General features: G+C 40.9%; 4 protein-coding genes across 13 annotated transcripts in view; 2 read left to right on the top strand and 2 right to left on the bottom strand.

Annotated features, from left to right (window-relative positions):
• Positions 1-496: 496 nt before the first annotated feature.
• Positions 497-13,521, bottom strand: LOC117570243 (A disintegrin and metalloproteinase with thrombospondin motifs 16). Of its 3 annotated transcripts, none has more exons than XM_052004176.1 (12): positions 13,377-13,521; positions 12,205-12,689; positions 7,862-7,931; positions 5,722-5,829; positions 5,391-5,602; positions 4,417-5,318; positions 3,376-3,504; positions 3,066-3,315; positions 2,556-3,006; positions 1,624-1,962; positions 803-1,561; positions 497-740 (listed from the first exon to the last, which is right to left on the bottom strand). In XM_052004176.1, exons 2-12 carry the CDS (start codon positions 12,436-12,438, stop codon positions 670-672), a joined length of 3,525 nt encoding a protein of 1,174 aa, XP_051860136.1. In that variant the 5' UTR covers positions 12,439-12,689; positions 13,377-13,521; the 3' UTR covers positions 497-669. The 3 variants fall into 3 exon arrangements, with proteins under 3 accessions (XP_051860136.1, XP_034107636.1, XP_034107638.1); XM_034251745.2 differs by having other exon boundaries at positions 803-1,564; positions 13,377-13,519; XM_034251747.2 differs by lacking the exons at positions 4,417-5,318; positions 5,391-5,602; positions 5,722-5,829; ... (1 more) ...; positions 12,205-12,689; positions 13,377-13,521 and adding an exon at positions 3,610-3,764 and having other exon boundaries at positions 502-740; positions 803-1,564.
• Positions 13,522-14,539: 1,018 nt separating this feature from the next.
• LOC117569594 (G2/mitotic-specific cyclin-B) lies at positions 14,540-17,648 on the top strand. Its single transcript, XM_034250825.2, has 5 exons — positions 14,540-14,854; positions 15,186-15,334; positions 15,392-15,648; positions 15,712-16,649; positions 16,712-17,648. The coding sequence occupies exons 1-5, from the start codon at positions 14,819-14,821 to the stop codon at positions 17,006-17,008; spliced, it is 1,677 nt and encodes a 558-aa protein (XP_034106716.1). The 5' UTR covers positions 14,540-14,818; the 3' UTR covers positions 17,009-17,648.
• Positions 17,649-19,642: 1,994 nt separating this feature from the next.
• LOC117568123 (ATP synthase subunit alpha, mitochondrial) lies at positions 19,643-22,878 on the bottom strand. Its single transcript, XM_034248528.2, has 4 exons — positions 22,693-22,878; positions 21,327-21,907; positions 20,464-21,265; positions 19,643-20,392 (listed from the first exon to the last, which is right to left on the bottom strand). The coding sequence occupies exons 1-4, from the start codon at positions 22,750-22,752 to the stop codon at positions 20,183-20,185; spliced, it is 1,653 nt and encodes a 550-aa protein (XP_034104419.1). The 5' UTR covers positions 22,753-22,878; the 3' UTR covers positions 19,643-20,182.
• Positions 22,879-23,230: 352 nt separating this feature from the next.
• LOC117572236 (cyclic nucleotide-gated cation channel beta-3) overlaps positions 23,231-26,548 on the top strand; it is an 84,850-nt gene continuing 81,532 nt past the window's right edge. For 3 of the 8 annotated variants that reach the window (XR_007954788.1, XR_007954789.1, XM_052004168.1), the window contains exon 1: positions 23,232-25,588. The gene's annotated coding sequence lies outside the window, so the exon portion shown is untranslated. Of the gene's footprint in view, positions 25,589-26,548 lie in introns of all 8 variants that reach the window. The other 5 variants (XM_052004169.1, XM_052004170.1, XM_052004171.1 and 2 more) reach the window with 4 other exon arrangements.

A 26,548-nucleotide genomic window follows, 5' to 3' on the forward strand; every position in this document is an offset into this window, starting at 1 on the left:
CATGCAAACGCCAAAAATGGAAACAAAACTGATGAGCAGACGAGTGTCGGGCGCTTGTGTTCGTATGCCTGTGTGCCTGTATGTGTGTAGGCGTACAAGTGAGTTGTCTTGCTCTATGTGTGTGTGTGTGTGATTGTCTGTCTCGGTGCAACTGAGTGGGGCACCTCAGTTAGCTGTGTGATGCGTGCATAGTTTTGTGCGCGCCTTGCAGTAAATCGCAGACAGCCTGAAAGTATGCAACAAAAATTGAAGACTTGTTCTGATTTGAAGAAGTTATCAAATCAGAGCGAATCGTCAATTTGGTGTGGCATACTTTCAGGCTGACTGCTGGAAATCATGCTGGAATTTTACGTTCGACGAGCGATATGAAATATTCACAAAAAACGAACTTAATTATAGAAACAGTGGCTCGTTAAAGGCCAAATCCTATATATAGTAACCACAAGCAAAGCCAATTACATTTTACTGTTTTTATTTCAGTCACATTCACACACACATTTATTTCGGCTAGTACTATATAGTACAATTTGCAACTTAGAACTTACAGATAGGCTTAGATTACTATGATTGTGTTATTGAGAACGCCTTGAGCAGAGCGACAGCCACATAAGCTATAGTTAAATGAAAGATATAGTATAGAGGATAAAGAAGTAAACACTAAATTAGTCGTCAATTGCTGCTCAGTTCGTCCGTGGAGACGTGAATAGGATTGGATAGTTCGATGTTGTCGTGGGTAAAATCTGCAAGCAAATGGGAAAAATGATTAATAAAAGCAGAGTTAACAAAAATTGATTGCACTTACCTAGATGTTGCTGTTGTTCAAAGTCAAAAATACTGCTCACAAGGTTATTAAGAAGTGGTTTTGTTATAGTTTCCGTAATATTAACTGGATCGAAATAGAGGAAACTTCGCTTCTGGCGCTGCAAATCCCGCTTGCTCCTAAATAGCGCCAGACTAATGTGTGACTGCTGCTTCAGCATGTTATCCGTGCCAAACTCTAAGCACTTGCCATAGAGACAGTATCGTCGGTCCACCTGCGAGCAGCGTGTGCCAATGGGAAAGTGTCCGTTCTTGCCGTTCACCAGATAGTAACGATACTTGATAAACTCATCCTGGCAGCCAACGCGACAACTGCGGTCTGGCTCCTCAATGCTCGCCGAGATTTGTGAGCCATGTCCCGATAAGCCACGCACCTTCTGCTTGTACCTCGCACACGTTTGCTCCGCATACTCCGCTGGAGTTTGCAGACGCTCGCAGGGCTTCACCTTGTGCGTGCAGAGCTGCACATTGCGCTCCTGTGTGCGCCGCGAACTGACCACCTGCACACCCATCGATTCTGTCATGCAGTTGGAGTGGCAGCCCGATATCACCTGCCACTCCGACGCGGACTCCGCGGACTCGACAACCAGCGAGGCTGACACGGGAGGAGGCGCTGACTTGGCATACGAATCCGGCTGATTGTAATTGTATTTGTACTCATGGGAAGAGGAGCTGACCTTTCGCTTGCTCGGCTGCTGCGGACTAATGTGATTGTCCTGGCCATGGAAATTGCGCAAAGCTACTTCTGAAAATGTTACATGTTAAAAAGATGCATATAGCAGAGTAGAGATTTATTATTCGTACCATTCTCATAGCGATTCCTAGAGTTTAAACCATCCAGGCGATCTGCATATCGCTTGTAACTGACATTATTGTGATAACTTGGCTGCTGTTTGCTTTCGAGTTCATTCGAGTCACGCTGCGGACGTTGCGTCGTGCGATACGCACAGAAAGTGTTGTCCATTTTAAAAAAGTTGCTGGTGGCATTGTCACAAGAGAACTGTTCACAGCGTCCGGAGATACAATAGGCTATATCGTCGGGTCCATGATGCTTGGCACGGCAAATTGTGCCATCGGGAAATGTCCAGCGTCTGGACTTGGTGCCGTTGCTCCTCGTGCGGCAAAAGACCTTGCAGGAGTCCTCTAAGGAATGGAAATAATACCATTAATAAATTATACAGAAATATGTTACATTCAATTTCAAACAAGAAGTAAAGTCAACTATTAAATTGAAGCACATTTTACAAATGTGCCTTTCATAATTTGTAATTCCATAAAATTAAATGTTATGAAACTGCATATATATATATATAACAAATTCTAAAATTCTAATTCTAATCACTACTTAAAGTTTTGTAAAAAGCACTAGAAAATAAAATGATTAGTAATGAAACTGAACAAAGGAACACTGAAATATATTTCCATTAAATGTAATTTAACTACATAATTAAAATAAAGTGCAGCAAAATTCGAAAGCTCGTGTTCTACTTTAATTCGAAAAAGTTTTATATTTTCAAAATTGTAGGAAAGTAAATAGAAGAAGGCAAAAATGTACTTTCATCAATTATTTCATCAATTAAATTTCGTTGGACTAAATAAATATTAAAATTACAATACCTAAATTATAATGCTAATTGCGTTTAAATAAATTAAATTCATTTTAAAGGCTTTACGAATTACAATTAATAAGAAAAGTAAAGACAGACAACCTCACTTAACTAATTCTGACGTCTTACCTATAGATCCACTTAGCTGTTGTCCCTCGCCAGTCAGTTCGCTGTCCGATTTCCTCGCCTGCATACAGACTTGAGTGGCAAAGTCTCCGATTGTCTGGACGGGCACACTGTAGCATTGCTTGGCAATGCACGTCTCAAACTTGCGATCTCTGCCCATGCAACGCGATCGATAGTTGAGGCAATTTCTGTTGTAGGTTCGCAATCCCGTGCTGCCTTCCCTTAAACGATGCGATGGACCGTAGAGACAACCGGAATCACATTCGCTGGCTTCTCCCCAATCACTCCAAGTGCTCGTCTTGTATTCGTGCAGGAATTGACCCATTTTACTGGACTCGGCAAAGCTGGCGCTATTCTTCTCATAGCTCGGCTTGACCAAACCGCTCAGCTGCTTCAGCGAACTCATTGCGGTCTCTTGAGTGGGACGTTGAACACAGTAGCCACCGCGACACCACTGTAAAGCAGTAGACATCAATTAAAGGTCAATAAATTCCATATTAATTAAGTACTTACCATGCTGTCGCCACATTCGGTGCCCTCCAGAGCCGGATGCGAAGTCCATGTGAGTCGCTCTCGCTGGCAGTGCAAATCATGACAGATTTCCAGCTTACTTTGGCTTGTTGCACGCACCGAACTCTGTCCGTACTTTAGCATGCACTGCTGATTGGCATCAAAGCGTTCTCCAGGTAACATTCCCTCCGCCGAGTGATCCAAGTGCGCCTTAAACTGACCTCGATCGAAGAGACAATCCGCCTGACCTTGGCTGCAGCACAAAGAGGTGCAATTAAGTACGATTACCTCTATGGAAAATGTCATGACTTACGCGAGAAACTCTTCCAAGTAGGTGCGCGAGCACTTGGACCAAGTGATCTTGCCACTACCCAAAGTGGGTGACATGATGTGCAGGCTGGGATCGCAGCTGCTCTCCTTGGTGTCGTGGCGCATGCCCAAGCTGCAAATGAAAAAAGGTTGATATATGAAATGATTTCTTTATATTTGAAGAGTTTAAATAGGTCTTGAAATAAATAGTGAAAGAAAGAACTGTGTTATAATATACCAAATTAAAAATGAAACATGAAATTCTAATTCATAATAAAATGAGAAGCACTCAAGAAACACTTCATAGTTAGTGATTTAATTTAAAAGAAACTGGTTATTAACACTACAGAAATAAAACATTAAATTTCATAATACAATCTGGAAATGAAAAATGGACAGTTTCAATGACATACGAAACAATAAAGCATGACAAAATTATTAACTTAATGAGAAATTTCAACTTTATTAAACTTTAAGCAACAAAGAAAACTGGGAAACATAAGACCATGTTCTACAACAAATTTGCATTCATTAAAAAAGTAATTCGCAGAAAAGTATATGGATCATTAAAAATGAATTATCAAAATAAATGGAAATGGAATTATATATTAAAAGACTTTTTTTATTTATTTTTAAAGTGAATGAATTGAGAATGGAATAAAATAAAGATTCATTAATAATCATTTTAAATTAAACAACAAACTATTTAACATCGAGCTCAGGAAATGTAAAATAAGCTAATGCAATAAACATTGAGACAACTTATGAATCACTTTATGAGACATAAATATAGTGAAAAATATCAGCAAAGAAAATATGTATTTGGTATTATTGATTTTCAATTGAACATCGAATTTCAAACAACAAATCGAAGAAATTAAATAATCTGTTTTTAAAATGAACTACAAATTTGAAACAACAAATAGTAGAAATAAAAAATGCAAATCTAATGCATCTAAAATACATATTAATGATCAGAGATATTGAACATGTATTCATTACGAATAATTGTAAATTATTATTAAATTTGTAAGTTCCCACTCACTTGTGTCCTATTTCATGGGCCACCACGAAGACGCTCTCGAAGTGCTTGCCCTCGTTAATGGTGCACGAGGAGGTTGCGGTGCACATGCCGGCAACAGGGGCAAGACCCACAACCTGGCTTATGACCTTGCCATTCTTGCCAATCACATAGAGATCGAGTCCAGTGAGGATGACAGCATGATCGTAGTGCAATGAATCCGCATCCGAAGGCGGATTCAAACTCTTTTGCCACAAGCAAAAGTTGCTTAAATAAGTGTCAATGTCACTGGAGCGACGCAACTCGGGCGGATCCTTGCGAAAGATCTCCAAACGCTTCAATACGAAGTTGATGCGTCTGCCCAGAGTGGGATGATGATAGAGCAACTGAACGCCATTGATCATGGCGAGGACAAAGCGAATGAGTTGACTCTCGGTGTCCTTGGGGAAATTCTTCTCCATGTGACGATACAAATCGCTGTCCACAAAAATCGCCGTCTCAATGTGGAGTTCGTGTGGCACGGGCCAGCGACGTGGTGGCATGCCACCAATATGCCGACGCAGACGTTGTGATGTGGATGAGCTGCCGCTGCTGTTGGGAATGCCATTGCCATGATGATGATGACGCGGATGATAGCGCAGGCGCAGCTGTGATTGCGATTTGCGATGCAGATGTTGGCGTTGATGAGGCAGCTGCTGTTGATGTTGCTGATGTTGTTGTGGATGCCGCGGTTCGTTGAATTCCGCTGCATCGGGCTCGAACTGCAGCTGAGTATCTAACGGTGTCGTCTCGTTGTTGTTGTTGTTGTTGTTTTCGCTGCGACTCTTATCTAATCGCGCCTGGTAGAGCACATGAGCCGCTGGCCCAAAACGCGCTGGCAGCGGTTGGATGACAAAGTTGCTCGCATTCTGCTGAAACACTCCACGCTGTGTGTTGACAAGTTCATTAAGTGCCACCAGACTATCTCTCCCCCTCTCTCTCTCTCTCTCTCTACTTACCACACTTTGCTCGTCACACAAATCGAGCGCTGCCCAGGGACTGCGATAGAAGCAACGCTCGAGACGCTGCAGCAACTGCGGCGAATGATCCACAAATTGCGTGCTGTTCGCCGTGCGACGTATGAAGATGAAGGCATCGTCGATCAGTTGCGGCGTCTGCTGCAGTGGCAGTTGCAGCTTCACATCGGCCTCCCCCTCCACAGCTTCGTTGGCTGGCGAATGCATTTGAATTAATTAAACAATTCGCACAATGATGTCCGACTGCGAGCAGCAACTGGAGCAGCACGAGCTGCACTCACATAGATATTTATGGCATCTGTGCCAAACTTACCTTGCCCCGCACTGCGTCGCTCCCGCCTCCCCTCTCCCCTCAGCGGTTGTTGCTCCTTCTCGTGCTGTGCGCTGCTGCGCGCCAAATGAACCAATTTGAATTCGGGCACTGCAAAGCAGGTAAACAATGCTAAACACAATCGCCACATAAACTTGCTACGCGGAACAATGCCCAAAATGCGCATTCCCCGAATCAATAATTGCGCACATTAACCTGCCACATGCCCCAATGCTCCACCCACTCACTCTATGCGCACCACACACAGTGTTTGCCCCGTCATCGTCGTCGTCGTCGGCGGCAATCGCACATTCTGTTAATAACATGTTGCAGTGGCCTCTGCTGTGCTCTCGACTACTGCCTGACAGCTGTTGACATTGCCCCCCAAAAAAACACTTTTCAGAGTCAAGCTGAGCATATTAGTGGCACAACAAAATAGCAGTGAAAGAAGTAGGAAAAGTTTGAGCAGAAGTAGGGCAGACATTGAAAGTAGCAGTTTAAATAGTGGGCTGAAATTTGGTAGCGTAGTATAAAACAGAAGTTATAGGTAGAGTAGAGAAGTAGAAGTCTTATTTGGTTTTAGTAAAATAAGTTATGGTAAGAGGAATAATTAAGTATATGTATAAATGTGGTAAATTGAATTGTAATATTTGCGAAATTTGTAAAACTATTCCTAATACTTGTTGTAGTAGTTATACAAATTAACTTAATTAAAGTAAAGATAGTTTCAGTATTAGCAAAACAATAAATAATATACTGAGTGGCAGTAGACAAAATAGTAATAGATAACGAATGAATATGTATGTTATTTTAGTATTTTTGGTAATAGTAATAATACTAACAATTGATATTACAGCAAATACTAAATTATTGTAGTTAAAGAAATCGTAGAAATAGAAAGTAATATATAACATAGTATGAAGTACTATGATAATAAATAATTAGCGGCAGTATATTTAATGGTATTGAAAAAAGTAAAAGTATTATAATATTTATTTTAGTAAATTTTTAATATAACTAGAAATACTAAATACTATAATAGTAGGAAAGTTGAGCAACACAAATTGAGTTGTTAAAGATTGTAAATTGTATGTATATTGAAAAGAAAAATATGTCCCTGATTATTAAAGAGGCTGCAGATATAGAAATAGTTTTAGTACTAATTAGAGTGATAATAAATAATAAGCACAGAAAAAAATGTAAATATTATAATGTTTCTTTTACTGTATTTTTAAAACAACTATAAATACTAAATACTTAAGAATAGCATAGTTAAGCAACAAAATAGTCGTTTAGAATTGTAAATATATGTATATTGCAAAATGTAATATAGTTGCAAAATTAATACGAAATTGCAAAAAAAATGTATGGAGATAGTTATCTAAGAAAAAAAATATAAATATTATAATTTTGCTTTTAAGATTTGTAGTTATAACAACAATATTTTTGCTTTTATGTAAACAAAATGATATGATTTTAAAGAAAAAAAACAATATTTTATTGTTACGGATTCTATTGAAAATTTTATTTTATGATTAAATGGCAGAAGATAAAGAAATGGTTGCAGCTAATAAAATATAATAATATAATAAAAATAGATCTACTATTATTAGAAGCCGTTTTAATAGTTGTATTACTAATTGTAATAAGTGTGGCAGTCAACACTGAATGAAGTAATTATGTATGAACGTAGTAGAATAAAATGCTAATAATTCTAAGAAAATAAATACAAACAGAAGTTGTAATAATGATTAGATTAATGATAGTAATATAACATAAACTAGAAAAGCTTTTACAGAAGGAATCAAAATAATAATATTCATTAATGTTTAGCAATAGGAATAAACAAAAGTAGAACAACTAATTATAGAATTTGAAACTAGAATAGATTTGTTTATAATAATAAGTAATTAGCTATGAACTAAACTATAATTGCATTAGAAAATTGACTACTGTTATTAGCTGCAATATGATGAACAGCAGCGAGAGTAAAAATATTAGCAAAAGAATTAGAATTAGTTGAAGGAATAGCATAGTGGAAAGAGATAGTTGTAGAAATAGCAGTCACTGATTGTCATAAACTTGGTAGTTAGCTTATCTTTCCGATCGGCTGGACTGAGTGCCAGAATCTCTCCCGACTTACCCGACTTGGAGCCAAAGATGAGGGCACGCTCATGCCCAGCCAGCTGTTCCAGCAGCGCGTTCTCGTCCAGCTGCAAGTGGTTTAGAGAAGAGAAAGGGAAACGAGAGATCTTTTAAATGGGGTTTTATGCAAACGAAAAGCGTAAGAAGCGCAGTTCAACAAAGCGTAAAAAGAGCAGCAAACAGAAGAGCTCAGCCATGATGTTGATGATGTTGATGGTTGAGGCCCAAAAGGGTTCAACTTTGAAACTTGCAAACCGAACACTCAAAAACCAAAATAAAACACTTTCACTGCACGCAACAATAGAAAATTAGTTTAGGAAAAATACCCATTACGGGTTTTGTTTTTTCATTTTTTTTCCATTTTTTCCATTTTGCGTTGGAGTTAAAGTTGAAGCTAAAGTCGAGTGAAATGGCAGCTGACCGTTTAAAGTCTGCAGCTGCCGTTTATCCGATTTCTGTTATCGGCATCGAATATCGGAAGCAGAGACGTATATCGGTCAGCAGCAGCCGATAGACACGAATGAACTCTTAATGTGCGTGTGCCCACTTGTGCTATTATTTAATTTAATTTGTTGTTACATTTGGAAAAGCGCGTCGGTCGAGCTGCGGCAGCGAAGCGTGAAGAGCGCTTCGTTGGGCTCTAATGGGCGGTCAGTAACACCCCCTTCCCCTCACCTGCCCCTGCCGCAATCCTCTCTTCTCCAATTACTTACACCGAGAAGGTGTTGCACAAATTGCTGGGGGGCGATCGTATGTCCAACAACAACAACGACAGCGAAGCTGTCAAAATGGCTGCTCAGTAGCTAGATTCTATATCAAATTACTTTTCAGCTAACTTTAGATTTATCTTACACTTCGATAATAAATCGATCATCTGCTAGTTAAAGCACTTTTCTTTGTTTATAAATTCTTAGTTAATTAACAATTCCAAATTGCTTTGGATTAAGTGCAAATTCCCTCAAACATTTAGTGTTTGCTAATTTCAAAGAATAAACAAAGTTGTTTTAATGATCTGTAGCATTAATCATCAGTGTAGAATAGATAGTTCAAGGACAAAGAAAGTGAATGCTAATTTTAGTTTGGTTTATTTGAACCTTCAAATTCTTTCTTTATTTAATTTTATGAAAATATTTTTTTTGGACTATCTCAGAACTGACGTTAACACAAATAATTAATTTCCTTTCAACCGTTAAGTGATCGATAGTCATTCGATTTTTATCGACGCAGTTTATGTGTTCCACTTTAATAGCGAGCATCAAATAAACTTCTTTTGTGAACCCAAAACTAAACTGGACCAAAGCAAAACCCGCAGCACTGAATCACACATTCATCCACACTCAGTTTTTGCCTTTGCGTGAGTGCATTCAAACAATGTTCGATAAAATGACACTAATTGAAGGCAAGGGCAACAGCATAAAAGGCCGGCTCCATCAAGAGTGCCGGAAAAGCCCAGCACAACACAAAAAACAAAAAAACAAGAGTGGAAGTGGAAACTGACTGCATCAACATTTGGTAAACTCGTAGCCATGTGAGTGTACTCACAACTCACACTCACATTCGTATTCGTATTTGTATTCGCACTCGATTGTAACCCATCTCCGGGCGCTGTAATCGCCCGTTGGCTGATTATGTGATGAAATTTTGCGTGACCTGTGGATAGCATGGGCAAAAAAAAAAAGCGAAGAGAAGAGTGGAGTAGAGGAAAAACAAACAAAAAGTTCAGTTGAAATTGGAGTCAGAGTCAGAGTAACAGGCAACAGCTAACATGTAAGACCAATTGCGAGAAAAACTCTCCTCTCGTAATCATGGCGGAACATGGGCAGAAAGACCGAGTGTAAACAAGCAAAAGGTTCTTAACTGAGACACACACAACAAACACATCGTCGACCCCATCGTAGGAACACTTAATAGTCATCCAAACTAATTTTCAACTTGGGTCAATAACTTGCCGCCGAATACCCGTGACGCTCGCCTTTGCGTTCGCGTTCGCAAGTTGCAAATTTCGCACACCTGCGAAGAAAATATAAATCGCGCCACACTTATTGGCCTCACCTGCTGACGGAGGGAAATTTTTTTCAGCCGTTAAAAATCGCGCCATGTTCTTCAACATTCTCACAATTGGCTATTAAAGCAGCTGCTCTCGAAATTAAATACATTTTAATGCAGATTCTATTTAGAGAAAACCTTTCGATGCAACGAATTATAAAGCTATAAATGAAAGCAACTTAAGATACTCAATATCTTGCATTGTATATTACAATCGCATGTATAATTTTATACTATTTAAATTGATGTTATAAATTCAAAATTAATCTACAACTTTTGAGTATCTGTTTAGTTTTTTCTAATTTTTTATTTTATATTTATACCCGCTACCCATAGGGTAGAAGGGTATTATAACTTTGTGCCGGCAGGAAATGAATGTAACAGGTAGAAGGAGGCATCTCCGACCCTATAAAGTATATATATTCTTGATCAGCGTCAACAGCCGAGACGATCTAGCCATGTCCGTCTGACCGTCTGTGTGTCTGTCCGTATGAACACCTAGATCTCAGAGACTATAAGAGATAGAGCTATCATTTTTTTTCAATAGCATTTGTTATGTTTGCACGCAGATCAAGTTTGTTTCAAATTTTGCCACGCTCACTTCCGCCCCCGCAAATCAAAACAAGTAAGAAAGCTACAGTCGAGTGTACTCGACTGTGAGATACCCGCTACCCATTTTTAATAAAGGCAAAATATTGCGATATCATTTTCAAAATATACCGAATATACTGCAAAAATACTAAAATATACCAAATGGTATGTATGTAATAAGAGAATAATACCGCAAAATATATTGCTTTTATTTAAAATGGGTAGCGGGTATCTCACAGTCGAGTACACTCGACTGTAGCTTTCTTACTTGTTTTATTTGTAGTAGTAAATAAATTTTTAAATGTCCTAAGCATTATGTTCCCAAATTCAACAAGTAAGAAAGCTACAGTCGAGTGTGCTCGACTGTGAGATACCCGCTACACATTTTGAATAAACCAAATAACGCGGTATTATTCTTAAAATACACCAAAATAATATACCACAAGAATACTAGAAATATACCAAAGGCTATATTCGATATAGGACTATATAAAAAATATAGCATAGAGTGCAAAATATACCAAATTGACTAAGCAACTAAGACCCGTTTTTTTGGAAGCCGTTTTTGGTCCTACAAAAGTATTTCTTACATAACTTCTAAACTGAAGCTCTAAAATAACTCTTCGTATTTAATTTTTATCGATGTTATTATTATTATTATTATTGTATAATGTTATTATTTTTGTTTAATTTGCGTTGTCTTGTATCTCAACGTTTCAATTTTTAAAATGGAAAAGTATTGTTTTTTCTTAGTGTTTATTTTATGTACATATTTAAAGTTGACTATGCGCTATGGATAGAATACAGTTGACATAAAAATCTTTCTTGAAGTAAATGATCTCAAGCAAATAATGAATAGAATCCATACAAAACGCCGCTTGAAATAAAAGTTCTTTTCAACTTCTGCTCGAAGTCAGAGTTGAAGTATTTTCATTGCAGCTGCACTAAATTTCATGAATGATTTGGCAGTTGGCGATTTGTAATGTGAATTTATCGCAAACTGAAATGTAGTCTTTCAGCTGTCAAATAAATCATGCAAACAACCAAAAACAAATTCAAATTGAAGGCAGCTAGAAAAGAAAAGAGTCAGGGAGTTGGAGATGGAGAGGAATTCTCTTGAAGCTGCCCTCAACAGAGCATCGCCAGCTGGTTGAACTCATATTCTTCAAGACGCTTGAAGGATGAATAAAATATTTGATAAAACAGAAATCATGTAATTTAACCGTCAATTGCCGACAAACGTTTATGAATGTTGGCAGCAAGTTGCAGTTGTTGTTGTTCTGGTTGTTTGCTGGGTTCTCTTCAATTTAATGGACAGTTGCCTGCTGCCTTCTGGGCGTCCAATTACGAGAGTATATCGAGCGAAAGGGTCATTCAACGTCTCGAGTTGCTGTGGCAGTTGAAAGAATTAGTTCACTGCCACGCCTTGCGCCCCAAATGCATGTATGTATGTATGTACATGCGAAATGAATGTTTATGAATATGCTGACACTTCTGAATGAATCACGCGTTTTGATTTTCTTGTGCACGCTGCAGTTTGGCCTGAATAATCACCTGACACACGAAGTAATCGTATGTGAAATCGTTTATGGGTTATGGGAGTCTGATATCGGGTGACATTAATCGGATGATACATTGTCGATTAATGCATCGCGTGGCCATGTAATAAATGCATTTCAAAATCAAATATCAATCAAGAATTACCTCAATGCCATTCCAGTTGACGCTTCTCCTGCGTCGCAGCTCAATGTGGACAGCGTCGGCGTCGACGTCGACGGCATCAGCAGCAGCAGCGGCAGAGACAGCGGCAGCAACAGCGATAGTCGCGGCCAAAACAATTAGGCACAAGCGATGACGATGACGATAACAATGCGACTTCGCTGTCAATGAGGACCGAAGACGCTTGCGTTGACGCTGATTAGCTGCTGGCGCAGACATAACGACGCGGCCTTTTTTAATGTTGACAACGATTAAGCGATTTGTTGTAATACTATTTACATTTGTAAGTACTTATTGTGTTGCTTGCTCAAATGTGGTTTTATTGTTTCGTTGTTTTTGTGATTGCACAAATTGCATTTATTGCACAAAATCACACGAGTATTTTTCTTCTTTTATTTCGCTGCGGCTTTGCCAATCCACTTAATTTAACTTGCGTATTTGCGTCATAATTTTTACTTGTATTACATTTTCTGCAAATAAACCAAAAACCAACAATAACAAAAAAGGAAAACCTCAGAAAACCGAAACCAAATATGTATTTTGTATTTCTCTTGCAGCAGAAGCGCAGCAGAAGCAACAGTCCAGAGAGAAAAGTGAATGCACTTTTACGGCAGTTAATTTAACTGTTTATGCACTAATTAATTGCAGTCAGTGTGGTATCGTAGTCTCTTTTGTTGTTGTACTTTTTGTGCACTGCTTTACTTTTATATAGTATTTTAATTTTTTTTTTGTGAGCGCAAGTTTGTTGCTTAAGTCCTTTGTGGTATCGATTACACTATCAATGGGTAGCACTTGTCATAAGTGTGGCTATCAATATTTGCACTTCCTCATGCAGGCGACGGGCAGCACTTGCAGATAACATTCGTTGGCGCCACTTGCAATTGAAGGGAAACGATTTAAATTCTTCAACTGTGGCAGAAACACTGTTAAACAAAATGTTGCTTGTATTCATGTGCTATGCATAATGCTTGCTTTTGTTTTCACATTTATACGCATTTATTTTGATTTAAACGCCGCGCAAACAGAAATCAACAGCCGCTCTCAACCAGAACGATTTGCAGTACGATTTATGATTTTTATTACACTTTGGCCAAAAATTCTGACAAATATAACATATAATATAAATAAATACATATAAATAAACACTGCGCGCTGACCGTTTCAGTTAGATAAGATTTCGAGGTCAATCCAATCGATTTGCTCTGGTTTTTGCTTTAACTTAATTAAACAGATTCAAGAACCAAGAGAATTTCCACTAAATTTTATGTATTCTTTTTTTTTGTTGGTTTCGTTGTTGTTTCGAGTTTTCGAGTTGAATGCGCGCGATCTTTCAACGGCAGCGCCACATTCGCGAATGACGAAAAATCACGACTGCGGAAAACTTTATTCAAGCCGATGGCGCACACGATCGTCGACAAAAGTGCCATCGGCTTCTGCAACGACAGCTAAAAGTGTTCGTGAGCTGCGCTGTGTTGGTGGAGCAGAAGGCGTTGGGGTCTGAAGTTGGAGATGGAGCTACAAAATATGCTAATGAGCTGGTGTCGGGGCGGAACGGAACAATAGAACGCCACCGTTAAGTAAAGCAGCCGAAAAAATTAGCAAAAAATGCAGAACCGTATGATGCGATGGCAATTGTTTGCTGCTATTACTGTTTTTGTTATTCTGGTTGGTCGTAGTTGTTGTTGCTGTTGTTGTTTATTGTTTTTGTGGTCAAGTGCCTGAAAATGATGGGGTAGCCGGCCCAGACGAAAACTTGACACTGATCATCACAGTCGAGTAAAAAAACAAACCGAGAATTATGTTGCATTTCCGTTCGGTTTGAAGTAACAACAAGAAGTACATTGTGAAGGAAATCTTAAATCAGCAATGCAAATGCAAATACAAAACTAGCGCTAAATTGTCGAAGATCCCATTTTCAATGAAGATGCAACACGCCAGCCATACAGCCAATTGAAGTGATCAACTTTTAATTGATGCAATCAGTGTGTGATGGCAATGATTGATTGGCGCTATGAAACATACTTATATCTTTTACATATCAACACACTCAAATGCAGTTAATTTACTACATACTAATTTACAATGCAAGTCAAAGATTCAAATAATTTCCTTGTAACGTATTTTATTTGTAAAATATATTATGGGCAGCACTTGCTGTGCAAAACAAAAGCTAAGTGCTACAACACATGCCATGCTCGCAGCGAACACAGGGTTGCTTTGCAACGCATACACAAGCGGTCACACTGCCTTTTGGTCTTTCAACACAGCTGTCGGTGTGGTCACATCGTTTTCAGCACTTGGCGTGCATTTCAAATCTAAACGGCATCTGCTGGCGAACGCATCGTGCAGACAGCTCGAAAAACTCGACAAAAAAGGAAACATTTTCGAATTAAAACAGCAATCGTTGAAATAAAAATTGTAAATTATATTTTGTGCAATCTGAAAAACAAGTTATTCAACATTACTTAATAAAACATACTATTTGAAAAGTATCAGAAATTTAGCGTTCCAAAAAAGTGACGCGCTCAAGTACAAAAATAATACAAATCAAAGCGTTCTGTTTATTTAAATTACAAAGGAAATATATAAATCGATCAAGATGGCAAGCACAGCAATGAAAATGCTTTTGGACGAGGTAAGAATCTCTCGTAATGCACATTTTATCAAATTTTTCAGCACCAGCATCGCAAAGCGTTAGCAGCGGTGCCTGCGTCGACGCAGGCGCAGCCGCCATTGCTGCGTTAGCTGCGTCTATCAAAAAGAAAAAATGCCGTTGCGTGCTTTGTTGTTGCTGCTGCTTCAGCAGCGGTAAACGCACTTGGCGCCTTTTCTGTGCACTCGCAACTATTGCGGTACTTTTTATGTACCGCTACTTGCAAATCCCTTTTGCACTCTTTCACTATTCTTCCAAAATGGCCGCCGTGACATTGACCCCCAAATAACTGGGATTCTCTCCATATTTGTAGAATGCATCGGAGAAATATAACCAAGTGCATGTGAAGAAAATGACAGTGCCTACAAACGAGGCAACCACAAAACGCGCCGCTTTGGGCGATTTGCAGAACCGCGGCATCAATCGTGCAGTCATCGCTGCCAAGGATGTGGCACAAAAAGAGTGAGTTTGAGTTAAGTTGCAATCACATTTCAGTGGATTAATTGCATTTCAATGCAGGCTGAAGGATGTGAAGTTGACGAAAGCTCGCGTGGACACCCACTGGAAGAAGCAGCCGCTGGGTGTGAACAATGCCAACAATGCGGCGGCGCCTGTGGTGAAGACAACTGGTCCACTGCTGCGCTCCAATTCCGTGCGCACCAATGTTGCCGCAGCTGGTGTCATGTCCCGCCAGTTGGCCGCAAACATGTTGCACGCCACTCGCGTTGCAGCAGCAGGAACGACAACGACCTCGGTGGTCAATGCGCAAAGCAAACGTAAGTATCCTCTGATGCAGCTGGCCAAGAAGATTATTCCTATCAAATCCTCCCACTATGCAGTTGCTGCAGCAGCCAAGCAACAGAAACCCGTTGCCGAAGAAAAGGTGAACACGCTGCGTCGCGAGGACAGCAACTTGTCGCGCAAATCCTTAACCAAGTTGCGCGCTGCACTCGCCAAGCCCAACAATGTGGCCAAAAAGGAGACATCTGTGATAGTCAAACCCAATGTGGTAGCAGCTACTGCTGTAGTGGCCAAGAAGGAAGTGTTGCTGAAGCCTGCCGTGCTCAAGAAGGAGCAAGCGCCGCTGGTGCTGATCTCTCCCAACAAGCTCCGTAAGCCAGGGGCAACTGCAACAACTGTGGCAGCTGCCACACAGCAAACGACAGCATTGTCGCACTCCACCAAACGTTTGGCGGAGGTGGAAGATATCGATGCGGATGATCATGACAATCTGATCTTGGTGTCAGAGTATGTCAATGATATCTATGACTATCTGTATCAGCTAGAGGAGGAGCAGCCGGTTCATTCGGATCATTTGGCCAACCAAGAGGAGGTGTCCTTCAAGATGCGATCGGTGCTCATCGATTGGATCAACGAGGTGCACTTGCAGTTCCATTTGGTGGCCGAAACCTTCCATCTGGCCGTAGCTATCATCGATCGCTACCTGCAGGTAGCCAAGAACACCAAGCGCAAGTATTTGCAGCTGGTTGGTGTCACGGCTCTCTTCATTGCCACCAAGTACGAGGAACTCTTTCCGCCAGCAATGGCGGACTTTGTGTTCATCACTGATGATACTTACACGGCTCGCGAGATTCGTTTGATGGAGCTGCAGATCCTCAAGGCGATCGACAATAATCTGTCGCGTCCGTTGCCCATTCACTTCTTGCGTCGCTACTCGAAGGCGGCGTGCGCCGAGGATGATCATCATGCGATGTCCAAGTACTTCTTGGAGCTGGCTACCATGGACTACGAACTGGCCAGCTACAAGCCATCAGAGGTAAGTTTGCTACTAACAATAAAACATATCGATCACTTTTAAGTGTTTATTCCCTTTTGCAGATTGCAGCCGCTTCTCTGTTTTTATCACTGCACTTGCTCAATGGCAATGCCAGAGCTGCCACGGGATTCAACAACAAGCACTGGACACCCACGCTGGAGCACTATTCCCATTACACTGCGCAGCACCTGCGGCCGATAACGCGTCAGATCGCCAAGTTGGCGCGTGAGGCGTCCACGGCCAAGTTACGGGCCATCTACAGCAAGTATCAGGCCAACAAGTTCCAGAAGATTGCGCTGCGCTCTGAGCTATACGGTCCACTCATGGACTCCATTGTGGGGGCTGCTAGCAAGAAGTAGAGCGAGAGCGATTCTCCCCCATCTACGATCATGCAAGACTTTCTTTAGTTTGTGTAGCTCTCGACTGCACTTTTTAGTTCAATTTGTTTAATAATTTAAATTTGTGTATTTTTCGTTTTCTTCGTGTTCCAACTTCAATCATATATATGTGTGTATGTCTTTACGTGTGAGTGATTGCAATAATGATCGATAATCGATAACTACGAATTTTCATGTACTTTTTGCGTTTGTGTCGTCGCCGTTTTTAAGGCGATCACTAGCAAAGGCAGCCAGCCCCAACCCCTTTCCACCTTTTCAAATTCACTCTTCACTTTTACCCTTAAATTAATACTGCTGCTCTATATATGTTCTGTATATGTATGTATGTATGTAATGTGTTAAAATCCTGCGTGTAAGAAAGATATAGAGAGAGAGAAACGGACACTGAGAGCACCAAGGAGCAACGAGCGCATTTGCTGGCTGAACAATATCGGCGTTGCCTCAAAGTATTTTTTAAGCTATATTCTAAAAAGAAAAGTAACAAAAAAAAAAAAACAGCCCATTTTATGCATATTGAATATATTTGTATTTAGTTAAGCAATTGATTTTGGCATTTGTGCTATGTAATAATTAATTTAATAAAATTATGTATACAATTTTATATCTCCCCGACTATTACACATTACAATTACATTTCATTGCAAATAAACATTGTGTACTTTTAAACATACCAAACCTCTCTTTTGCATTTGGCGCCATTTATTCTCAGCAGCTGATGGGAATCTCGGCGAGAGCTGAAAACCGGAACATTACCCAAAAAGTAATTACAAGGCGAGACACAACTGCGACCCCTATGTGGGCTCTGCTCCTTATCAAAAGACAGATACACACACACACGAACTGAACAGCCAGACAAAGGGAACAAAATGGGAAAGCATTGAAACGTGTTTGCCTCTCGCTTCAACTTTAATTTTACTCTTGGCTGCTTGCTTTTGATCGCAGGTCAGTTTTTCCCTCCCTTATGTCTTACATTCCAACTCCACATGAGCATGTGTGTGTGTGCGATTGTGGTTTTTGTTCTTGCTTTCGCCCGTTTCATCGCAATTGCCCGGCAGCGTCGTCGCTGTCTGCACGCGCACGTGTCGATGTGTGTCTGTATATGTAAATATGTATTTAGCTGCGCTGTCTGTGTGTGCGTGTGTGGGTATGGCGCTGTGTAGGTGTGTGCGAGAGCTCAACTGTGAGCACGACTGGGGCAGCAACTGTTTCAGCAGTTGACTTGCTGAGGCCGCTGCGCGCCTGTTCGAAATTTAAGTTTGACGGTTTTATGGCTCTCATTAATTTCGACACTTTTACGAGCAAACAAATGCAACAATAAAAAGAAAGCAGCCAACGGCAGCGACAACGACCCAACAACAACAGCAGAGGGAACAACAACAACACGCTATCAACATTTGATGGCCCCAAGCAGCGAGGCCCATATAATCAAAGCGATTTTTCTTTTGGCAGGAGCAGCCTTTTGAGTCCTGCCCTGACACACACACACACACATGCATGTGTTCTGTGTATTTATTGGATATGGGTATCATAAATAGAAAGAGCTCCGGGTTTTCACTTCTAGCCCTGTGCCTTTTTCTGGGTGGCTGTTAACGAAATATGCAGAGCGTGAAGAGACCGACCAATCAACCGAGCAACCGAGACATCGAGCTGTCTGTTATCCTGCGAGGTGAAGTCAGGTAGAGTGGCTGCAGATCCGCATGCCCGCTGAGAGGTTGCAAGGTCAGTCACGGGCGACAAGAAGGTTGTGTGAAGTCCTTTTTCAACTGTGTCCTTTTGCGCAGCAAACAGCTGCTGTGTCTTCTGCTGATGCAGTCGGATCAGCTGAGACTTTAGACAGATTAAAAGAAAGGACATTCTGTCTGGGACTGGATTGCAATTAGTAATTGGCTTGTCGGTTCGTCTGGACAATGTTTGTCCAGACGAATCGTGAATGGAAAATTTTTAAGTCTCGGGAAATACGTCAGGATTAGGACTGTCTGAGGAAGCTACTTTCACAAACTACGGATTTTAAGCACCTATGTATAAGATTTATTTTGTAAATCTGAGTAGTCTTAATATTTATGTTAATTTTACTAAAATTTAAATTATTTTCGAAACATTTGTGTAGCTATAGCATATTATTCAGCTAGGGATCGACAGTCCTGGTAGTAAATTATAGCCAGCTTGCAGATTAGTTGATGGGTCGAACAGTTTCGTAATACTTCTAACTACACTTATGATTGCTTCATATAATGAGAGTCTCTAAATTTAGTATTGGATCCACAGTTCATCTCTTCTCCTAATACTATCCATTTAGGATTACTTTAAAGGTTATTTAATAGAAAGTTAGTCTCCTAAGCATTAAATTTCTTATCACACAAAAATGTATATTATATATTTCTCCTATCACATCTAAATAAGTTTTTCTATACTATTAAAACTCTCCTTGAAGACTATCTATAAAAGATTAAACAGTTTGGAGGTTATTCTACGCTTTAAATTGTGTATCCAATTTTATTGCAAAATAAAAGTAACAATTATCATATCCCTTTCGATAAATAACATTTCCCTCTGATCACAGAATCTTCAAATAGTGCTCACTTTTCATGATGTATGTAAGTGTATAATTAGTATCGTTTTTATTTTCATCGTTTCACAATCATCCACAAACGGGTATTTTTCGACTATTCTCGATTACAATATTACAAATATTGATTATAGTTTAGGCTAGAACAACAGAAGTACGGTTTCTTTAGACTCGACTAGTGCTGAAATTCGAAGTAGATCCTCGCTGCTGGTTCCGTATAGGTCCCGCTTTCTCTCTCTTCGTCTCTCTCTCCCAGTTTGTGTGTGTATGGCAAGGACGATACACGGAGCCGCACAGCGAAGGAAAACATGAATGCGCAAAGTAAGTTTTCTTGAGTTTTTATAATGTTTTTGTTTATATTTTCTTAGGGTGTAGTTTTCTTGTTGTTGTAATTGTTTTGTTTTTAGTTGATGTGGTTGTTGCTTCATCAACGCGCAGCGTTTGGGCAGTTTCCATAATTATTAATTAACGTTGATTTCGGCTTATAGTAATTGCAATCCATTTTTTATTTGCTTGCCCCAATATCTATGATATAACTGCTGCTGCTCGTAGAACTGTTTATTAGCTGTTTAACCCTGGAAGGTGGACATGAATTTGGTGACCACATCCTTCAGCTTGGCATCAGCAGCTTGGGAGATTTGACCCTCCTTGGCAATGGTATCCAGGAGACCCTGCTCGGTGGTCTTGATGTGCTGCAAGAATTCCTTCTCGAACTTGGTGATCTTGGCGGGATCCATCTTGTCCAAGTGACCGCGCACACCGCAGTAGATGACAGCAACCTGTGAAGCAGATAAAAGGAGAGGATAATAGTGAATTCAATATGATATCAAGATGCTGTCAGTAGCTTTACCTGATCCTCAATGGACATGGGCACATACTGTCCCTGCTTGAGCAGCTCAGTAAGACGCACACCACGGTTCAGCAGCTGCTGGGTGGCGGCATCCAAATCGGAACCGAACTGGGCGAAGGCGGCGACCTCACGGTACTGAGCCAACTCCAGCTTCATGGAACCGGCGACCTGCTTCATGGCCTTGGTCTGGGCAGCGGAACCCACACGGGACACAGAGAGACCCACGTTGATGGCGGGACGGATACCCTTGTAGAACAACTCGGTTTCCAAGAAGATCTGACCGTCAGTGATCGAAATGACGTTGGTTGGAATGTAGGCGGACACATCACCGGCCTGGGTCTCAATCACGGGCAGGGCAGTCAATGAACCGCCACCCATGGCTGGGGACATCTTAGCGGCACGCTCCAACAAACGCGAATGCAGGTAGAACACATCACCGGGGTAGGCCTCACGACCTGGGGGACGACGCAGCAGCAGGGACATTTGACGGTAGGCGACAGCCTGTTTGGACAAATCATCGTAGATGATCAGGGCGTGCTTGCCCTTGTCGCGGAAGTATTCACCCATGGCGCAGCCAGAGTAGGGAGCCAAATACTGCAGGGGAGCGGCATCGGAGGCGGTGGCCGACACAATGACGGAGTAACCCATGGCACCGGAGTCGGTCAGACGCTTGACAATCTGGGCGACGGTGGAACGCTTCTGGCCAATAGCGACGTAGATGCAGTACAGTTTCTTCGACTCGTCTTGACCCTCGTTGAAACGCTTCTGGTTGATGATGGTATCAATAGCCAGAGCGGTCTTACTGCAAGATAGAAAGTACCATATAGTTAAGAGCTTCTACATATCGAAGGGATTTCACTTACCCAGTCTGTCTGTCACCAATGATCAACTCACGCTGACCACGACCGATGGGCACAAGAGAATCGACGGCCTTGATACCAGTCTGCATAGGCTCGCGCACAGAGACACGGGGAATGATGCCGGGGGCCTTGATACCGACACGGAAACGATCCTTGGTGTTGATAGCGCCCTTGCCGTCAATGGCATTACCCAGAGCATCGACAACACGGCCGAGCAGCTCATCACCGACGGGCACGTCGACAATAGCGCCGGTACGCTTGACAATATCGCCCTGCTTGATCAGCTTGTCGTTACCGAAGACGACAACACCGACGTTGTCGGGCTCCAAATTGAGGGCCATGCCCTTGAGGCCCGAGGAGAATTCCACCATCTCATCGGCTTGGATGTTGTTCAAGCCATAGACACGAGCAATACCGTCACCAATGCTGAGCACACGGCCAGTTTCCTCCAAATCGGCCTTGGGTGCAACGCCCAGGATTCTCTCCTCCAGAATGTTGGAGATCTCCGCGCTGCGCTGTGTGCTGGCAACATGGAACTTACGGGCAGCGAGAGTAGCAGCTGGGTACGCAGCCTTGCAGGCAACCTGTGTGTTGGAATTCAATTTAATATTGAATCAAATATTTATGTGTCTCTCAATCGTGTTCAACTTATGTAAGGAGCAAGAAGAGTGCGGCGGGACAAGAATTGAATAACCACATGAGCGGCACAGCTGCTGTCTCGCTCTCGCACATTAATATTGGCCAGGCCGGGCAGCAAATACATTGTACATTGTACAGTACATTGTAAATGATAAAATTAAATTTCACTCTTTTCAAATTGTTGTAGAAATTATATCGAGTTCTTGGTACTTTAGTTTAGCTTACGCATCACTTAACGGCATTTCCCTTTCGATTTGCAAAATTGATTTTCACACGCACATAACCTCAAAAGCTGGGCATTGCCAACGAACAGCGGCTGCTGCTGCAGTTGGGTGACAAAAATTATGTAACCTTTGACAGAAGAATTATTTGCTTGAAAATTACACTTCAATTTAAAATTTAATTATGTTTGTGAAATGTTAATTACCAGCGCATCATTTACTTTTAGACAATTGTTATGTAATTATTTTTGGGGTCGCAGATTTGTCTGCTGCATTGCGTAACATACAAAAAATGTTAGAACATTTTGCCAATAATTCACTTGGAAAGTGGCGAAAATGAAGCAGCGGTTGTAAGTGTAATCCAGTTGGATTAAACATTGTTGGGTTAAAGTTCAACTATTTAAATATTGCCAATTGGGTTTGATTATCTTATATGGGGAGAGGTATTTTGTGATGTATAATTTTTTTTCATTACGCGTTTGTTTTGCACTTTATTTTTGCAACAATACCTGTGTGGCCGCCTTGGGCAAGTTGCGTGCGACCGACGACGCCAAGCGAGCAGAAATCATCGTTATTTTTTTTTATTTTTTAACTTTTAATATGCCGCAGAAATAATTAATTCCTACACCAACTCCTCTCCAGTCTCGTAGGTATTTTTCACAAAGATGGTTGCCGTTCGGCTCACGTTCGCTGCACGTCTGTGTGCCCAGCAGCCAGATCGCCTGAATATACTTTCACAATTGGTATTTTTTGTATTTTATATACCAAAAAGTATAGAAGGCGCGTGAAATGGTCGCATTGGTAAATTAGAATTTACCGAAAAGCGTCAATGCAACCGTGTTGTTTATAACAATATCGATTTGTGCAGTATATTTGGTATTTTTCCGCATAGCTGGTCACACTAAGTGAAATTGTAACTCCTCATTTAACAGCGAACCGCCACTCCACTCGCTCAACAGTTAACAGCTCAAAGCGAACGAAATGTTATTTGTGTAGAGATTTTGCCGTGATGCTTTGTTGCTCGGTGTTTTTGGGGGTCTTGGGGCTGGAAAGCGTACACGAGCACGAGCAGCGGAGAGCAGCATCCTGCGAAACTCTACACACACAAAGAGAGCGTGCCGTCGCCACACACGACACTCCAGATGCTGTGTTAACGCCGCGGAATTTTTAGTACTAAAATGTAGAGGCATCCAAACACTTTGCCAGTTCATAGTCGGAGTCTGTGCGGTCCTGTGAACGCAGCGCGCGTTGATGAAACTGAAATGAGATGAGATGAAGTAAAATATAATAAAAATGTGTTGAGCATGTGGACTGGGTGAAACGGAGTCGTAAGCGAAGAAGAAAAACGCAGAAAAAAGAAAAAAATTAAAAGTGGAATTTAAATCGTTTAATATGTGTGAAATCGCATTGAATGGCGAGCGAAAAAGCAATGTGAAAAGCGAAAACTGAAAATCGCATTAATAAAGAGCCACGCAAAAAAAAAAAGAAAGAAGAAAATCGAAAGAAAGAAAAAGTACCGCTTCAATTGCTGCTTTCGACAGTTATGAAAATCTCTGGAGAAACTTGAAATGCGATTACGGGCGAAAAATTTGCATTTGTATGTTGTGCGGAAAATTTCGGGTAAAACATAATTTATCATTGCATACTTTGCAGCTGGCCGCGGCCGAGCAGCTGTTTTTCGGAGAGGGGTAAAATCGCAATCAGAATCGCAATCGATGCCAAATGATTGCCACGTGCTAATGGCATGCATGTCCCCGCATGTCCAAGCATGTCCGAGCATGTCGCATTGCAAGCTTATCACTCGCTTAATTATGCAAACAAAGCAGCAGCATCAGCCGCAGAAACAACAATAACAGCAACAAGACGTTGAACTAGCGTTGCCAATTATTCTCAAAAAACGAGAAAGGCAGCCAGACAACAAAGAGACAAAGCCACAATAGCAAATGGCAATTGGCAATCCAATCTCCAAAAATAAACGAAACGAAAAACTAACCAACAAAAAATAAATAAAATAAAAGAAAAGCGAAAATAGAAATATAAACGCTGTAAAGTGCACGAAAAAGAAGCTGGAAGTTATTTCGTTTGGAGGGGGAGACAACAAACGTGTGTGCGCAAAATTTGTCATCAAGCGACACAGCAGCAGCAGCAGCAACAACAGCAACAACTACAACAACAAGAACAGCAGCAGCAGCAGCCCCCGCGCGCGCGTAGAACAAAAGAAAACGTAGCAACGTTCCAAGGCAGCATCCCAAAAACATACCAACACACAGACAGCACACACACACATACACGTACACTGAGAGACACTCACACAGACGCAGTCACGCGCACATTTCGAGGCGCATAAGCTTCGCACTTGACTTGAACATTAAACGTGTACGGCATGCTCCCCTCACTCCTCCTCACCATCACCCCCAACGAATGTGAAAGCAAGGCATGGTAATCGAGGCGTACTTTATACTGCTGCTGCTTGCGCTGCTGCCGAAGCGGCCGCCGCAGATTATCGCGGTCTGCATTGTGCGCCTGTGAAGAGCTCCCAAAAAACCAAAAAAAAAAAACGAAAAAACGAAAATATTTGACAGCTGTCAGCGCGTTCGTTCTGTGCTTCTTCTCCTTCTGCTTCACCTTCTTCTTCGCAGTCGCCGTCGCTGTCGCCATGTTGTTGTTGTGACGGTTCGGTTCGGTCGTTGCTCGCGCCTCCTGCTGCATATGTGTGTTGTATGTGTGATGCATGTGTGTGAGTGCGGCATAGTTTTTGTTCCACTTGAGAGCAAGGTCAGCCGTCATGCAAATTGAAAAGCGCCTAAGCAAAAGCAAAACAGAAGCTGTGAGCAGCAGCAACAACTGCAAAAGTAAAAGCATCATCAGTAGCAGTAGCATAAAAAACTGACGTCGTCGATTCGCCGTCGCCGTCGTCGCCGCACGCAGCGAAAATGTTTGAGAAATATGTCGCCACATATGTGCGCGTGTGTGAGCAAGTGAAATTAAAATTCCCGCATGCCTAATGAATTCTCTGCGAAATGTGCCCAGCAACAACAACAACAACAACAACAACGACAACAATAAGAACAACATTTGTGGCCCCCTTGTCATGTGTGTTGTGTTATGTGTAACGCTGACTTCCAAATGATGGACGCCGCATACTAAACAATGGCGTGCTAACCAGTGTATAGCAACAACAACAACAGCAGCAACAACAATAAGTACAACAACAGCAACAAGCTGAAAAGAAAGTGAAACCTGCAACGAGCTGGCAAAGCGAGGCAGAAACACACAAAAAATAGAAATAGATTCGAAACGTCGCGTAAGCAAAACAAAAGATAACGAAACGAGACACAAGGAGCACATCCAGTGTTGGTTAAGTAATAACTGTGAGACAATTGGAATTGAAACGAATACCGTTAGGTGAGTAAATCATTAGCATAATCACGATAATTAAAGCAAATGAAATTCAAGCGAACTTCTATGAGATTTTTACTCTTTTAAAGGTCAATGAATTTTCTACTGAAATTGTTTAATAAATATTGTGGAATTTTAAAAATAAATTAATTATTGACGTCAGTACATCGAAACAATTTTTAGTTTGCATTTAAAATGCATTGCATTTCTGTTAAAACTTATTGCGCTGCTGTGCAAAAAAGCTTTTAAAGCACATTAATAATTAAAATAGTTTTTATTGGAAGGGCCAGCGAATTATTTGAATATTACAAATTTGCATTTACATTCAAGCACTTATAATCCGAAACTATTCTGCCCCAAAAAGTATGCTTCCATTTGGAAAATACAATTTTCTGAGCAAACTGAGGGGGAAATGAAAATAACTAAAGCAAGAGTATAAAATGGGAATCTGCCTTTGCTGAAATAGAGAGAATATTTTTGAGATACTTTGTTTGTTGTTATGAAAATGATTTGTACCTGATTGGAAATATAGCCCCTGAGTGAATTTCGAATCAAATATAGTTTTGCTTGCCACAATTGTACTATGGAATTGAATGAAAAGTATAAGAAACAAAATATGCTCTTAATATTTCTTTGCTCTTCTATAAACAAAAAGTTCTTTGTGTTCTGTCTGTGTGTAAAAATGTGCTGAAATTGATTTTAAATTCGAATACACTCATTTATGCAAATTATAAAGCAATTTGATTTTGCAATTGCGGTCGACCAATGCAAACTACAACTTTTGTAATAAGATGAATAAACATGACTGACGAGGTTATAAATAAATATGTGTAGACTTATATATTACAAATGAAATCACTTCTCCGTCACTTCCAATTTGAGGAGAAGGTGGAGAAGAACTAGAGAGTGAGAGAGGAAAGGGACAAGAGACTTTTGTGGTGTGGGTGGAAAACCAATTAAAATTAT

This window comes from Drosophila albomicans, chromosome 3 (assembly GCF_009650485.2).
Source record: "Drosophila albomicans strain 15112-1751.03 chromosome 3, ASM965048v2, whole genome shotgun sequence".
Taxonomy (NCBI): Eukaryota; Metazoa; Arthropoda; class Insecta; order Diptera; family Drosophilidae; genus Drosophila; species Drosophila albomicans.